This window comes from Rhinolophus hipposideros, assembly GCF_964194185.1.
Source record: "Rhinolophus hipposideros genome assembly, chromosome: 21".
Classification (NCBI taxonomy): domain Eukaryota; kingdom Metazoa; phylum Chordata; class Mammalia; order Chiroptera; family Rhinolophidae; genus Rhinolophus; species Rhinolophus hipposideros.
Window position 1 is genome coordinate 42,260,629 of NC_138067.1, and position 14,747 is coordinate 42,275,375.

The following is a 14,747-nucleotide window of genomic DNA, read 5'->3' on the forward strand; positions in this document are numbered from 1 at the left end:
TCTTACTCCAAAGGGTTTATTGAGACAAGTTTCACATACAAGTCCAGGACAGAGGGGATGGAGCTTATAAACAGGAATCTGGAAAGGGGGCCTGAGGGCTCAGGATGGAACCCAAAAAAGAGTGAAATAAATAGAGGAAGAGAGTGGAGGGCCAGGAGAGGAGACTGACAGACTATCACACAGTGATAACGACATGGGGGGAGGGGCGCGCCATTAAAATCCCATTTATTTATACAGATATACAGGGAGTTACGGGGGACCCAGGGGACCCCACTCCACCCTCTCTTGCCTCAGGGAGGGGCAAGAGAAGGCCATCTCTCCCCCTGGGTGACCTGGTGGGGGTGGAGGGGGCTGCCCTTGGAGGAGTGTTGGGGAGGTAGGGGCGGGCACCTCCCCAGAGGGCATCACCTGCTCCCCAGGCAGCTACTGACCCTGGAGGCATTGGGTAGTGTCTGGAAAGTTGTGTTGAGGGAACTGGAGAGGAGGGTGGTGGACTGGGTGTGCTTAGCACTCCCACTGGGGATAGCCTGGGTCCAGCTGGCTCCATGGCTTCTCAAAAGACCGAGAGCAGGGTCGTCTGGGGCTCCTCCCAGCAGTTCCCACTCAGGTCTGGGAGGATGGAGAGGAGGGGTCCGGGGTTCAAAGAGAGAACCTGGCACCTTCTGGCATCTTGGAAAAGCTGATCCCCAAGGACACTCAGCCCTGGTTGTGCTACCGCCAGAAGGCAGGTCAGAGACCAGGAGTGGGTGTCAGGACTGAGAGGAAACTCCCAGAGGCTATCTTGGAGGGTGATTCCTGAAGGAGGCAAGCCCCCAGGCTGGATGCTGGGGGAAGGGCCGACCATGGGAGAGCGCCTCCTGGGGAAAGAGCCTTTAGCACCACCAGGCTCCAAGGCAGGCGGGAAGAGGCTGGGAGGCACCTGTGGGAGACAGAAGGGAGGGGAGACGGAACCATGACCTCCAGGGTATAAGGAGTAAGGCAGCTCTGGGTCCCTCTAAGCCTCAACCCCGCTTCTGAATGTCCTGACGCTATCCTGGGCGCCTAAACTGTGCCTACAGAACTTGGCACCCTCGGAAAGGCCAGGCGAAGAGGTGTTTTTAAGGGTCCTGTCGTGGCTGATGACACAGGGGGTTCTGCCTTCCTGAGCCAAGCCTGCTTCCTGCCCAGCCTCTCACCTCCATCCCACCTGCCCGGCCCCATCCCTGGCCAGGGGGGGCCAGGTGGGCATCATACGAAGACCTTGGCCAGGGCGTCGGCGCCCGCACTGGCGATGAGGGCCTTGCTGGGGTGGCAGGCGACAGCGTGGATGGCCTCCTCGTGCTTCTTGCGGTGGGCCGTGATCTCTTGCACACACGTTTTGTTATCCAGGCTCCACAGACGAAGGGAGCAATCGTGGCCTGCGCAGGTGTGGGAGCAGAACGAGCTGTCACCCAGCAGCACCGTACCCCGTAGTTCCTCACCGTACCCTCCAGACCTGACCCCCGAACCCCTCAGCCGGCCTCTCCAAAGGTCCTCGGAGTCGGGTGGGGGCTCAATCCTTCTCCCGCGCCCTTCTGCCCAGTTACCTCCTGATGTCCCTCCTACCATCCATCCAGCCAGTTACCAAGGGTTTCCTGAATACCTACTACGTACTGGGCTCCGGGGGTACAGTGAACAAAATGATGGGGGTGGTTGACATTCCAGTGTGGGAGAGACAGTAAATAAGAAAACAGAACAAACAATGCCAGGTGGTCAGGAGTGTGTGGGTACAAGTCGGTCGGTCAGCGTGAGGACAGAATGGCCAAGGGGTACAGAGAGAAGAGCCTTAGGGGCAAGGGGGACAGCTAGGGGAAGGCCCTGAGGACTGACAGGAGGCAGGCGTGGCTGCCACAGCCTGAGCTGGGGTGTGAGGAGGAGGGCGGAGTGCCGGGCTCAGCATGGGGCCCAGCTTCAAGGGCCATGAGCCCCTGGAGGGAGAGGGCCCGACTTTGTGTCAGAAGGACCAGGCTGGCGGACGTGGAGGCCGGCTCTTTTTGTCCCTTTCTGGGGCCCTGGGCCCTGCACTGAACCCTCCCTGCCAGGGCTAGATGTCACTCACCATCCCCTCACCTGTCTCGTCGGAGACAGCTGCTCCTGTCACGGGGCAGACTGGGAGGATGAGATGGGTCCAAACCCATCCACTTCCCCCACCAACTGCTCACAACTCTGCACCCTCACTTGGTGACTGCTCGCTGACACGCCACTCAGCGAAGCGTTTGGCAGCCCCTTCCCCATGGCAGGTCTCCCTGACCACCCACACACACTCTTTACCCCCTGGGGAGCAGCTCCCCCCCATCTGCCCAAGTCCCACCCCCATCCTTTTGAGGCACAGCTCCAAGGTCGCTGGGCCTCAGTGCCCTTTTAACCAGAGAGCAGGGCAGCACTGAATGCTTAACAAGCTTTTGGGGACCGAGTCAGATAGACCTGAACTTCCAAATTCCTGCAACTGGCTGTGCTGTGCCCAAGTTACATAACTTCTCTGAGCCTTAGTTTCCACATCTGTACAATGGGGTAACAGTACCAACCTCCTAGGTTATTCAGATTAAACAAGATGATGTAGGAAATGCCTACAGTGCTTTGCTGTCACCCAGAGGCTCCCTGCCCCTGCTTGGATTACTCTCTCACCAGCTCCCCCAACTTGGGGCCAGTGCCCAGCCCTGCTGGGAAAAGGAGCCAGGAGGGTCCCAACTTACTTCCTGACATCAGGAATATGCCATTGGGGTCCACGGCCAGGCAGGTGACCGCGTCCAGGTGGGCAACCATGGAGTGCACGCATTTCCCTGAGGGGAGAGGGACGACAGGTTACTGTCCCACTCGCCACCTTGCCTGCGAAGGTGAAGAGCCTAGAAGGGATGCTCAGAGCCTCCCACAGACCCCAGCGATTCTGCGTCTGAGCCTGGTCCGGTTCTGCCTCCCACAAGCACAGGGGAGTCGGGGAGCTGGGAAGGCTGGGCCTCACCTGTCCGGTTGTCCAGGAAGCGGATGCCTCTGTCATCATGGGCGGTGATGGTGAGGGGCTGGTTTGGATGACTCACCACCTGGTTGATCTGGGTGGGGCCTACAAGGAAAACAGGGAGCGAGGATATCAGGGGCACATCGGGGGACCAGGACAAAGGCAAGAGGAGGACCACGCTCCCACACCCTGCTTCTACCTAGATGTTGGGGGGGATACCCAGCCTGCACCCTTCCATGGGCCTCACTGGTACAGTGGGTCCTGGGGCCTGCCCTGGCACGGGCAGGAAGATGATAGCCATTGAGACAGCTTGCCCACGCCACTCAGTGGGCTGATGCGTGAATCCCGGACACGGTCCCTTCTCTTAGCCCTCCTGAGACCCCTGCCGTCCGTAAGGGCAGTAGCTGGGACCTCATCTCCTTCCAACTCAGAGCCCCAGAGGGGATGGGGAGCCACCCGCAGCTGAGCAAGCCTCGGGTCACCACAGCACAGGAGAACTGGGGCCGTGGAGCATTCAGATCCCAGCCCCCCGCCCTGGGCCCCCTCACCGCTGCTCCCCGGGGACTCCAGCGTGAGGAGAGCACTCTCAGCCTCCAGGTCATACAGGACTGTGTCGCCAGAGCAAAAGGAGGCCACGATGTGTGCAGGCTCGATGCTGGTGAAGGCCACTGAGGTGGGGATCCCGTGATCTGAGGGCAGAGGGGAGCGAAAGCTGCCTAACGGACCAGTCTGGCCCCAGGACGGGGGTGCAGGAGCCACCCTCCTCTCGAGGCCTCCAGCTCTGTACAGCTCCTGTGGGAGCAGTCATTGTTCCCACTGTCCCTGTGACCCCACTCACCGCTGGCTGTGGAGAAGGTACAGAGGCAGGTGGGGCTGCTGCTGCTGGGCTCCCAGATGCGGACAGTGCCATCGGCGGAGCAGGAGGCCAGGCGTTGGGTGGGGGGACTAAAGGCCAGGCCCCACACAGCGTCCCCATGGCCCTCCAGGACGTGGCTCAACATGCTAGGGTCTAGACCCACCAAAGGGAGGACGGACTGTGTTAGGGCTGCCGGCCCCGATCCTGGACAGCCTGGGAGCACCAGCTCTGCCACCCTGCACCCAGCTTCATACCCATAATCGTCATGCCCTCAGAGCTTCACTGCCCACCAGCTTCTCTTGGAATATTTCAGGGCTCTGAAGGCAGCCCAGCAGGGAGACCCCAGAGGGCAGGGATGTTCCTCTGTTCCCTGCTGTCCCCCCGGGGCCCACAATAGTGCCTGGCACAGAGTAGGTACTTGATACACAATTTTTGGCACTTAGTTACGGGAGAGGGAACAATGGCGATTCTTGGCAGCCTGGGCTCTGTGGGTTGGCCCCATCTTTAGTCCCAGCAGTTTTTTCTGCCCCCGTGCACCGGACTTGCCCAGTCACTCCAAAGGGTCATTCTCACCACTGCCTCCCTGATCACTCAAGTCCACATGGGGGACTCTGGTTGGGCCCTGCTAACGTTCAATGTGTGGCAGCTCGACTGGCTCAGAGCACATTCTGCCAGGGAATGACCCCTGACCTTTTACAGGCTGAGGCTGCGCTCTGGAAAATGGTGTTACATCCCTTGAGGGAGACACCGACCTCTACACCCTGCCATGACAGGATGCTGCGTGAAGCACGTGTGTGACCAAAAGGGTTATCAATAGAGGGGTCAGAGAATAGGGGGACAGACAGAACAGAGGTGACAGGCTGCTCACTTCTCTACTTAACTCTTAAAGGTGCCCCAAAGCTGAGACGCAAACTCCCTACAAGCTGGCCCAGCTAACTTCTCCCATCTCACCCATCCCCCAACCAACCATGTAGAGGCACTGGCCGAGCCTGAGCGCAGCTCCCCCATGGCCCAGCTTCCCCGGGCTGACCCCCTGGCCCTCACTGATTGTGAGTCAGCTCAGCCATCAGCTCATCCAGTGTGACGCACAGTGATGTGCTGAGTCACGCCGTGCCACGCTTCACCAGGCTGAGCATCCCTGGTGTTCCCCCCAATACCCGCAGCGTTAGGAATAGGCAGATGCTCTACGTGCTGAGGGAATGATGCGGCCCCCGCGGACAATGGGTAGGCGAAAGGGAGGGAGGCAGAGGGAGTTGTCTCACCGTAACCATCGTAGGGGTCCATGTTGAGGTCTGGAATCTTCCAGCTGTGGATGCGGGCATCTGCCCCTCCACTGTAACAGTATTCACTGTTGCTGCCCAAGGCTACTGCCAACACGGGGCCCCTAGAAGATACAAAGGGGGAGACGAACAACTCAGTACTTGCCCTTCCCCAATCCCTCCCTGGGGACCGTGAAGATCTTTCTCTACTAGCATTTTCCAAGGACGGCCAGACGGAATTAAGCATCTGGGGCTCTTGTGCCACTGGGCAAGCAGGCTATCCCGTCTCCCTCCACCCTCCAGGTCTGTTTCCTCCTCCAAAGGCTGTGCTGAGAACGAGCTGAAAGTGGGCACTGAAAGCATGCAGAGCACCAGGAGCGAGGGCTGTGTGTGCAGAGGGTCCCAGGGACTCGGAGCCCTCCTGCTGTCCTGCCTCCCGCCATCGAGTCCCTGGGAAGGCAGTGAGCAAGCCAGGGGTCATGCTGCCTTTGGGGCATCTCCCTACCTGTGAGCCCGGAAGGCGTGGATAGGTTCCACGTCTAGTGCAGCATTCCTGTGGGGAGACAGATGTCACCCAGAACCCCTTGTCACCCAGTCCCCTGGGCCCAGCCCTCCAGCCCTGGGTCGCTGCCCTCACTTCTTGGCTGTGACAGCCTTCTGCAGGTTCCAGAGTTTAAGTGTGCCGTCCTCGGAAGCGGTGAGCAAAGCCGACTGGCTATGGTGGAAGGCCAGAGCCCGGATGCCATCGTAGTGTGAGCGCAAGGTGAATTTGGGATTCCATGTCTTCTTAAAGGCATCTTTGCTGTCAGACAACTGGGGTAGGGGGGAGCTGCCTCAGGTCCTCTCTTCCACCCCAGCAGTCCTGCAGACACTGACATCCAGGACTCCAAGGATCTGTCCTACCCCCACCCCAGACCCCCACGGAGCACCCCACACACCAGCCTCCAGTCCTGGACATTGCCCCCTTCCTCCTGGCCCTGCAGTGTCCCCCCTACTCACTCAACAAGTTCCCACAGTGTGCAGTGACTGTAGGGGACAGGTTCTGGGGAGACAAGTGTCCAAAGCCCTGGGATCTCACAGCTCAGAGGGGGCTGGGGAGACGCTCCGATCGCCCGCCAGTGCGTAGGCTTATGAACCACGAGCAGTGCTATGATTAAAAATGCACTGGGCAGAGGCACCCGCAGACTTACTGCCTCTGTGGGGGTCGACAAGGCTTTCCTGAGCAAGCGGACATGAGCAGGACCTAACGAGACAGGCTAGGGGACTGCGGAAGCGCATGTGCCAAGGCCCTGAGGCAGGAGGCAGCAAGGCGGGGTCCTGGGGTGCAGCCTGAGGGAAGACCTGGGTGGCAGAAAGCAAGGGGGAGAGTGGCAGAGGGTGAGCCCCGTTCAGGAACCTGTATCTCATCCTAAGACCAGGGGAGGGTTTAGAGCAGTGAAATGACAGGTTTGTTGCAGGCGTCCCGTGGGAGGCTCGGACTGGGGAAGACACTAAGAGTGGCTGCAGAGGGAAGAGTTCAGAGAGAGAGGTTAAGAGGTCGTAGGAAGTCTCTCTGGAAAGACAGTGCATTTAGACATGATGCTGGGGCAGGGAAATGGGACAAGTACACACAGTGGGGAGAAATAGGGATACTGCACACACCCTAAGGCGTCGCTCTCCAAGTGCGGACCCAGGGAGGGCCATTCGGGAAAGAAGAGCAGACTATCAGGCAAGCCTCAGTGCCCTGCCCCAACATGGGGTTCACATCTGACGAACCCTTTCATCTAGGCTCTGTCGCCCAAGGTTCCCACCTCAGCTGTCACTTCTACCACACTCTTTAGGGCGAGAGAATCTACCGTGGTGTGGGGACCCCCTCACACGTACAATCCCCAGGAGGGAGTCAAACTCAGGCAGCTCCCAGCCTCCCGTCTGGGCTCCCTTCCCAGCTTCCCACAGCAGTCGCCCTGACCTTGTGGAGCCACCAACTACCTATCCTGCTAAACAGAAGCTGTGGGAAGTGCTCTGCCACAGGAAAATGCACACACATGCAGAGTTCGAGATTCCCAGAGAGCCAGATGCCTCTCCCTGTCTTGGGCTCACACACCAGCCTTAAGGTCCCCTTTCATTCCAGCCCAGCTGCCCTCACTAGCTCCCCTATGCACCAGAGTGGCCTGAGGTTTTGGTTGCTGGCTGGAGGCCATCAGCTCAATTCGCGCGTCCTGCACGGACTCTTACCCTCACTGCCGCCAGCCCAGAGCCCCCTTCCTCCTCTGATGCTGTATTTCAATTCAGTTCCCCCCTCGCCACGCCCCCAGCAATAGTGGGTCCTGGACTTGAGATGCCCATAAGCTGGGGCAGGAGGGAGTGTTGTCTGGAGAAGAGCCTGGCAGCCTGATTAAGATACCGAGTCTTCTAGGCCCTGCACCTTGGGGACCCGGTGAAGTCCCTCAACCTGTCTGCGTCGGTACCCCTTGTCCTCAAGGGTAAGGAAGGGACTGAGCACAGGCCGTGCACACAGTCAGCACCCAGGAAGCGCTGGCACTGTGCAAAATGCCCAACAGGGGTCGTGAGGGGTGGGGCACCCCGAGAACTTACATCACAGCTGAGGTCGTTGTCATTGGTGACGGTGAGATCTGCCAAGTCCCCCAGGCTCACCTCCCCGCCCCCGATAGTGTCCATGATGAAAACGTCTGAGGAGAAGCCAAAGGAACCTGGTGGGGGGAGGGGAGGGAGGGGACAGAGAGGGGCCGGAAGAGAGAAAGAGACAGAGAGATGCAGAGAGAGAGATGAGGTGTGAGAAAGAGAGACAGGGAGAGGACAAGATCAAGAATCACAGCTGGAAAGAAAGAGACAGGGAGAGACAGACAGGGCAGGACAGACAAAAAGAGGGGGAGACAGACAGACAGACAAACTTTTGGGGCAGGGAGGCTGCAGACTAGAGGCCAGGCCTCGAGCCTGAGACACAGAAGCCCCGGGCTTAGCTCTGCAGCCTCCCTCTGCTGTGGGTGTCGCGGGCCCTGCGGGACTGGACCAGAGTGGAGGGGCCTCTTACCTTCGTGTGGCCGGGGCTGGGGTGTGCCAGGAGGCGGGCCAGTCACTTTGGGGGGCAGCCCATCCACATCCCGAAGGTCGGCCAAAATTCCCTGGAGTTTGACCCGCCGGCTTTCTACAGGGACGAGGCACCGGGCAGGAGTCACCCACCAATTCAACCCAGCCAGACACAGGTGATACCTGCTACCAGTGCAACAGTGGGGGGGCCGGGGAGCCCTGTCCCCAGGGCAGGGGTGGGGGACAGGCAGAGGAGAGCCACTGAGCTGGGAACCCCTCTGGGCCGCCTTGCTGGAGCCTGTCCCCAGTCATCCTCCGTGACCCCGAGGGCATCTTAGCTCAGTCACAGTATGGGAGGAAGATGGAGCACTGCCCCGTCGGCCTCACCCCCTCGGCTCCCCATCCTGTTTCCTCCCTGAGGTCCGCCAAGATCTGGATGCACGCGTGCGGAGGGCTGGAGGCCCTGCTGCAGGAAGAGCCAGGCCTGCCTGTGTCCCCACAGGGATTTTCCAGGGAAGAGGTGCGGGCCTGGCTCTCGTTCTCCTGGGCTGCCCTCGTCTCAGGAAGCGTAACTATCCGGAGCGGACCCCAGGGCAGGAAGCAGCTGCAGGCCGCTGTGTGAGCCCCTAGGAACCTCCCCGAGGAAGGCCGGACAGAAAATGCTCCACTCACCCAACTCATGCTGGGTCCCCTCTCCGGCACGTCGCCGAGGGTCTGGAGAGCCCTCCCCATCCTCTCCTGAGCCCAGAAAATCAAACTCGTTGATGGCGTCTTCTGAGTCATCCTCTTCATCCTCGTCCTCCATCTCGGGCACCAGGGTCTTGGATGGCAGCTGAGCATGGAGAAAACCAGACAGGTCAGGGGTTTGTGCCCAGAGCGCAAGCCCGCCGCGTCTCGGCACAGAGAAGACAGGGCTCCCTGTTTGGAACTGTGGTGAAGCAGCAGCCCCCAGCCCCCCACCAAGCCCCACACTGTGGTGGCTGTGCTCCCCCTGCTGGCCTTCAGAGGCTGCACCTTAGCGAGCTGGGTGGGGCGGCGGAGCTGCGGAGACCCCTCCCTCCTCCGCCTCCAGCTGTGACCCCCTCACAGCCCTCCTGGCTTTTGCTCCCCACAATCCCTGCCTGGCAGTACAGTACTTCTCCTGAAGAAAAGCCGACAGACAACCTGCCTCAGGGGAGAGGGACGATGTTTGTGTCTACGTGAGTGTCGCTGAGTGTATGGAGGTGCACAATAAAAGTGAGAGCAGCCCCGTGGTGTAACAGTAATAACCAGCCCTCATCAAACACTGCCAGCCTCTCTGCATTATTCAGTGCACTGAATAGGACTCACACATATGATTTCACAACCCCCAATATGGACGGTTATCATTGCTGTCATTATTCTTCCCATTTTACAGATGAGGAAACAGGCTGAGCAGAGTGAAGGCCCTTGCCCCAGGCCACCAGGTCCAAGCCATCCCCTCGACACTAAGACAACTCTGGGGTGTGGGCTTCCCTGGGGTTCTCCAAGTCTTCCTTAGAACTTTCCAGATTAGCTGAATTTTAGTTTTCTTATATAACCAGTATGTCCTGCTTGCAGGATGATAAAAAAAACCACAAAAAACCAAAAAACATAGTTCTTCCACTCTAAGAAACAGAATGCAGGGCAAGTGAATACTGAGTTTGCCATTTTCCACGCTCGGTTTTAACCAGGGGTAGAAACCAAATCATCCTGTTTTCCTCAGTCCCATCCCAGACTTGTGGATTTAGGAGCAGCCTGGCACCCGCATTTCCCATACAGACACCTTTTATACACAGCCTTATGAGATGACACCTTGCATGATTCTTTACCCTCTCATGGTGTAAGCATCACATTTTATACAAAGTACCATCCAGGGGCTGTGCACACAGAACCTCCAAGGCTTAAAGGAGTTCCAGAATTTTTCAAAGACAATTTTGGTATCTTAGTTCTCCTGTAAGCACGTAAAAGCATACCCAGCCCAGCACGGGGACGCTGACGACCACCAGACTCGACCACTGCTTCTTCCAGGGAACCTTCTCCCTCCTAAGTGATTCCGGCCTGGACCGGAATGTCTTGGACACCCACGGAGCCGGCCTCAGTCAGACAGTGAACAACATGAGGGCGAGGCTGACCCCCTCCAAGCTCAGCACCCCAAGTTGGGTCTGAAGCGGTACGAATTTGGAAGCAACACCTTGTAGGCATTTGTGAGGGACCAGCCTCTGGTGGGCAAGGGAGGCCCAGAGGGCTGGCACATGGGCACTTCCTCTTCCTTTCCAGAAGACCTAGGGCCAGGGTTTTGACAGCATGCCCAGATGCCGTGGCGGTGGTCAGGGCTCCACCGGACTGTACAGGTGCTCTGCAAGGCCCACGAGAGAGGGCCTGTGACTGTCAGTGCCACAGCACTGCAAATATCCTACTACCGCCACCGCAGAGCGCGCGGCATGGTCAGCCACTGTGAAGCCAAGGCCTTCTAGGGGTGAACTCATTCCAATCAAATCCTCTGCAGCCCCCAGACAGGAACCATCAGCCCCAGAAACTGAAGCTAAGACCATCAGGTGCCCAACGTTACACAGCCAGCACAGTGGACACTCGGGGAGTCCTGGGCAAGGCTTTCAAATCAGTCTGGTCACTGACGGTCTGTTGTGTAGAGACAGAGGGCCCGGGGAGGTGTGAAACCCCCACACCCTGAGGCACCCCACAGGGCAGGTGGTACAGGGGCAGCGACAGAGTGTGAAAAGTCAGCGGTAATTTCTGACGACGGGTAGGAGGAACCAGCACTTGGGACCAGGGGAGAGCAGTACTGGAAGGCTCGGGCTCGGATACACCCTGCTTCTCCTGTAAGCCCAGCTCCAGGGTTTTGATCTGTGTCCTCCATTCCATTCACTAAGTTCACTGAGCACGTAGGCCGGGCAGGACCCTGTGCTGAGCCACACTGGGGACATGGGACGGAGGAGAGGCCAGGACAGACCTGGTCCCTCACAGGGATGCGAGGCGGAGGACACAGACCTGACACGAGACAGGGAGACCAAACCCCCAAGAGGCTCCTGAGCTTATAAGGGGGAGGGCAGCTTGGGTGAGTCAGGGAAGGCTTCCTAGAGGAGGGGGTGTCTGAGGTGCGAGAGAGGGAGTTCTGATGGGGAGGCGGGTTAAAGAAAAGCCATCTCGCACAGATGCCCCCTCTGCAGGCACGCGTCCCTGTCTCCACTGTGGCATGTCCCTTTGTATGTGACTGCTTACAAGCCCGCCGCCAGCCACAACTTCTCCACGTCGGGAACTGTGTCTCCATACCCTTGCTGGCAGCAGAGCTGGCCCGTGAGGCCCAAACTGACGTTTACTGGACAAAAGAGACTATGCCACGCTTCAGGACAGCACCGTCGAGATGGCAGGGACACGGGCTGTGGCAGTTAGGGAGCGGGGGTGAAATGTGGTGTGCGCCATATCTTGAGGTCAAGCTGAAAGGACCTGGACTTCACCCCGTGAAGTGTCCCGGGCCTGGGTCCTGACACCAACAGCAGATTGGACACTCACATCCTCCGGAAGCCCCCACGGAGCCCTGCCCCCACCCAGCCACATTTACTCAGGGTGCCGGGGAGCACAGGGAAAAGACCCCCCGAGTCCCTGCCTGCGGAGCTCACCCTCTATGGGGGGACAGGGAGCCACTGCCACACCAGACAATATCTGAGCGCGACTGTGACCCTGTGACCAGACTGGCCCGAAGGAGAGAGCTCTGTGGAGGAACCAGGGGGCTGGCCCGGCCTGCAGAGTTCAGGAACGACCTCTCAGGAGCTCCTGAGCTGAAGCAGGAAGGACGGGGAGAACAAGGGCCCAGGGGTACAGAGGCGGGCCCTCACAGTAAAGACCGAGGCGCCTCTGAAGGCTATGAGGCAAGGGGACGGGGACTAGACGATGTGCTCAGGCCACACACAGACCAAACGGAGTCCCCGGGCACGTGCAGGGGCACAAAGCAGGTGGGTCCTCTGGGAGGAGAGCAGGGCAGGGGAGGGCACTTCCTCTGCTCACAGCTCACCTTCACGCGCTGCTTTTTGTGCTGCACACTGTCCAGCTCGTCGTCCTCGTCGCTGTCTTCGTCTTCACAGCTCTGCAGAAAGGGGATCTGCTCCAGCACCGAGCCACCCAAGCGCTCTTTGCCATCTCTGCCTGCCGCATTCCTGCCCACGACAGGGGGGCAGAGGGGGTGTTAGTCCTGCCAAGGGACAAAGCTCCGATGGGAGGGCACCAAGGCTTGGTGGCCAGAGCCTAGACCCAGCTCTCGGGGGCTGAGCCCGAGGAGGAACCCTGACTGATCACACACGGGCCGCAATGCCAGCCTCCGCCTGACAGGCGATCACCCCAGATCAAACCTTCATTTTGACCACACACTGGGCCCACCTCCTAACTTGAGTTCTGAGCCCGCGTTCCAGAGGACTAGCCCCCAACCCTGACCACACATGTCCCCGCATGTCCTGACTCAGAAGGAGAGCTACACAACAAAGTGCCACTGACTCCGCAGCCCCCGTTCCCATGGCCTGGTCAAACCACAAGCGCAGGTCAGGGGAGTGGCAGACAGCCCCAGCAGGAAAGAGGAACTGGTCACCCATGCGCGGGCCCTACAGCCAGTTCGGCTCTGGGCGAGCACGCACACACCCACTGCCAGATGGCACTCCTGGTTCCACCTTCCAGCCTGCTGTTTAATGCCCAACTGAGTGACAAGTTTTAGCAAAAGAAGTTATTTGCCAAACCTGACTCCAGGTAGAAAGGGGGCGGAATTCAAAGTTCAGATAAATGCAAACAGCATCCTTTTTTGCCACTAGGCTGATGCTCTTGTCAACGGCCGGGTACATGGTGACTGCTCGGGAGAGACCTTTCCGCCAGCTTGCCGAGTCCAGCACGCACTTCCTGGTCTCCGCGTGCACCGCCTCCCAGCAGAACATGTCTGTGCTCAGCTGCCAGGACACCATTCTCAGGGTTTCCCCCCCCACAACTGGCTGCCTTGAGCCTCCTCCTGCCCTTCTTTCTGGCCTCTAGACAGAGGGGAGCCCCCAGGGCTCAGTCCTCGTACCTCCTCTCTGCGCCTGCCACCTACACTCCCTCGTGACCACAAAGTCCTGTGATTTTCAAAAACCTCCCCTGTGCTGGTGAACTAGTTACACTTAGGAGTCAAGCCCCTCTCCCCCCCAGCACCCCCAGCTCCAGGCTGGCTACTCATCACCTGCACTGGGGTCACCAGGCACCTCCTACTCCACTCATCCGAAACGGACCCCTTCACGTGCCACTCATCTTCCCCATCTCAGCCAGTGCTGCTCCCAGCTGACCAAATTCTCGAGTCAGCCCTAGTGTCTTTCCTTTCTCCCCACATCCAATCCTTTAAATCATGTCAACTTACCCTAAAAACCCATTGAGAAGCTGACCACTTCTTGTCCCTCCACCTAACATCCCCCCTCACCTGAACACTGCCGTCATCTCCCAACCGATCTCCCTGCCCTGACTCATGCCCTCATTCAGCCGATGCTTCTCGAAGCAGACCAAGAGTATCAGATTACGTCACACCCAAGCTGGAAACCACTGGCTTCCCACAACCCTCAGACTAGAATCCAAACTTCTTATCATGGCCAATGAGGCCCTGTTTGATCTGACTCCTGAGATTTCAGCCTCACCGCAGACCACAGCCCCATATGCGCGCCCCACTGCAGCCACGCCGACCTTTCTGCTGATTCCCAAACATGCCAGGTCTCATCCGTCTCGGAAACTGTCCACTTGCTGTCTCCTCTGCCCAGAACATTCTCCCTCCACCTACTTGTGTGGCTTTCCCTCCATTTCCTGCACTTCTCTGTCCAAACTTCACCTCCACGAAGAGGTCTTCCCTGCCTTCCTCATCCAAAGTGTTTCTATTTCTCCCATCAGTTTTCCTTACTACCCTGCCTTTCTTCATAGCACCTAACATCTCATTATTTATTCTGATGGATAACGATTATGGATGAGAGAATGAATAAGAGCCAGAGGGCAGTGACTGTGTGTCTTGTTCCCTGCCAGGTCCTAGCATGAGGCCCAGGGGCTGCCTGAATTCAGCAGGTGCTCGATTCAATGTCTGCTGAGGGGTGTGCAGGACTGAACTTCAGCAGAGAGGCCAGGCAGGAGATGAGCCATGGTGCGTGTATCAGCACAAAGGAGAGGCCATGGGAGAGTATGGGCAGGGGACCCAGAACAGAATCAGGCTCCCACAATGAAGGGACAGAGGGTCCCGGAACAAATGAGCCGAGAACATGCTCCAGGAAGGAAGTGGCTGGCAGAGCCTCCACGAGCACTGCTGAGTTTTCTGACAACAGTCTTCATCAGGAGGGAGGCGGCAGAGGGGTGGACCTGCCAGGCCCACGGGCTCACCTCTTGATCTGCTCCTCGATCTGCTTCACCAGCAGTGACTCCCCGCCACTGAGCCCCCCAGGGCCCGGCGTGGCCCTGGGGCCCCCTTCACTGGGCTCCACAGCCCCATTGAGCTCCAACGAGCGGCCCAGTAGGGACCGCACGCGCTTGGACCGCATGTCCAGGATGGTGTCGGTGTAGCCCACCTCTTCCAGGTACCTGCGGGGAGGCAGAATCAGTGCGGCGCAGGCATCTTGGGGCTTCTTTCGATACTGCA

The 14,747-nt window shown here is 58.8% G+C and overlaps 1 protein-coding gene across 2 annotated transcripts in view; it reads right to left on the reverse strand.

Annotated features, from left to right (window-relative positions):
• The window catches only part of STRN4 (striatin 4), a 26,618-nt gene continuing 11,871 nt past the window's right edge, over positions 1–14,747 (reverse strand). The window contains exons 5-18 of one of the 2 annotated variants that reach the window (XM_081032456.1): positions 14,492–14,689; positions 12,141–12,282; positions 8,786–8,945; positions 8,118–8,231; positions 7,661–7,755; positions 5,724–5,899; positions 5,592–5,639; positions 5,090–5,211; positions 3,810–3,980; positions 3,520–3,660; positions 2,978–3,076; positions 2,712–2,798; positions 1,176–1,397; positions 1–919 (exon numbers count right to left, since the gene is read on the reverse strand). In XM_081032456.1, the coding sequence (XP_080888582.1) occupies positions 1,228–1,397; positions 2,712–2,798; positions 2,978–3,076; positions 3,520–3,660; positions 3,810–3,980; positions 5,090–5,211; positions 5,592–5,639; positions 5,724–5,899; positions 7,661–7,755; positions 8,118–8,231; positions 8,786–8,945; positions 12,141–12,282; positions 14,492–14,689 (1,723 nt within the window). In that variant the 3' untranslated portion in view covers positions 1–919; positions 1,176–1,227. Of the gene's footprint in view, positions 920–1,175; positions 1,398–2,711; positions 2,799–2,977; positions 3,077–3,519; positions 3,661–3,809; positions 3,981–5,089; positions 5,212–5,591; positions 5,640–5,723; positions 5,900–7,660; positions 7,777–8,117; positions 8,232–8,785; positions 8,946–12,140; positions 12,283–14,491; positions 14,690–14,747 lie in introns of both variants that reach the window. The other variant, XM_081032455.1, reaches the window with a different exon arrangement.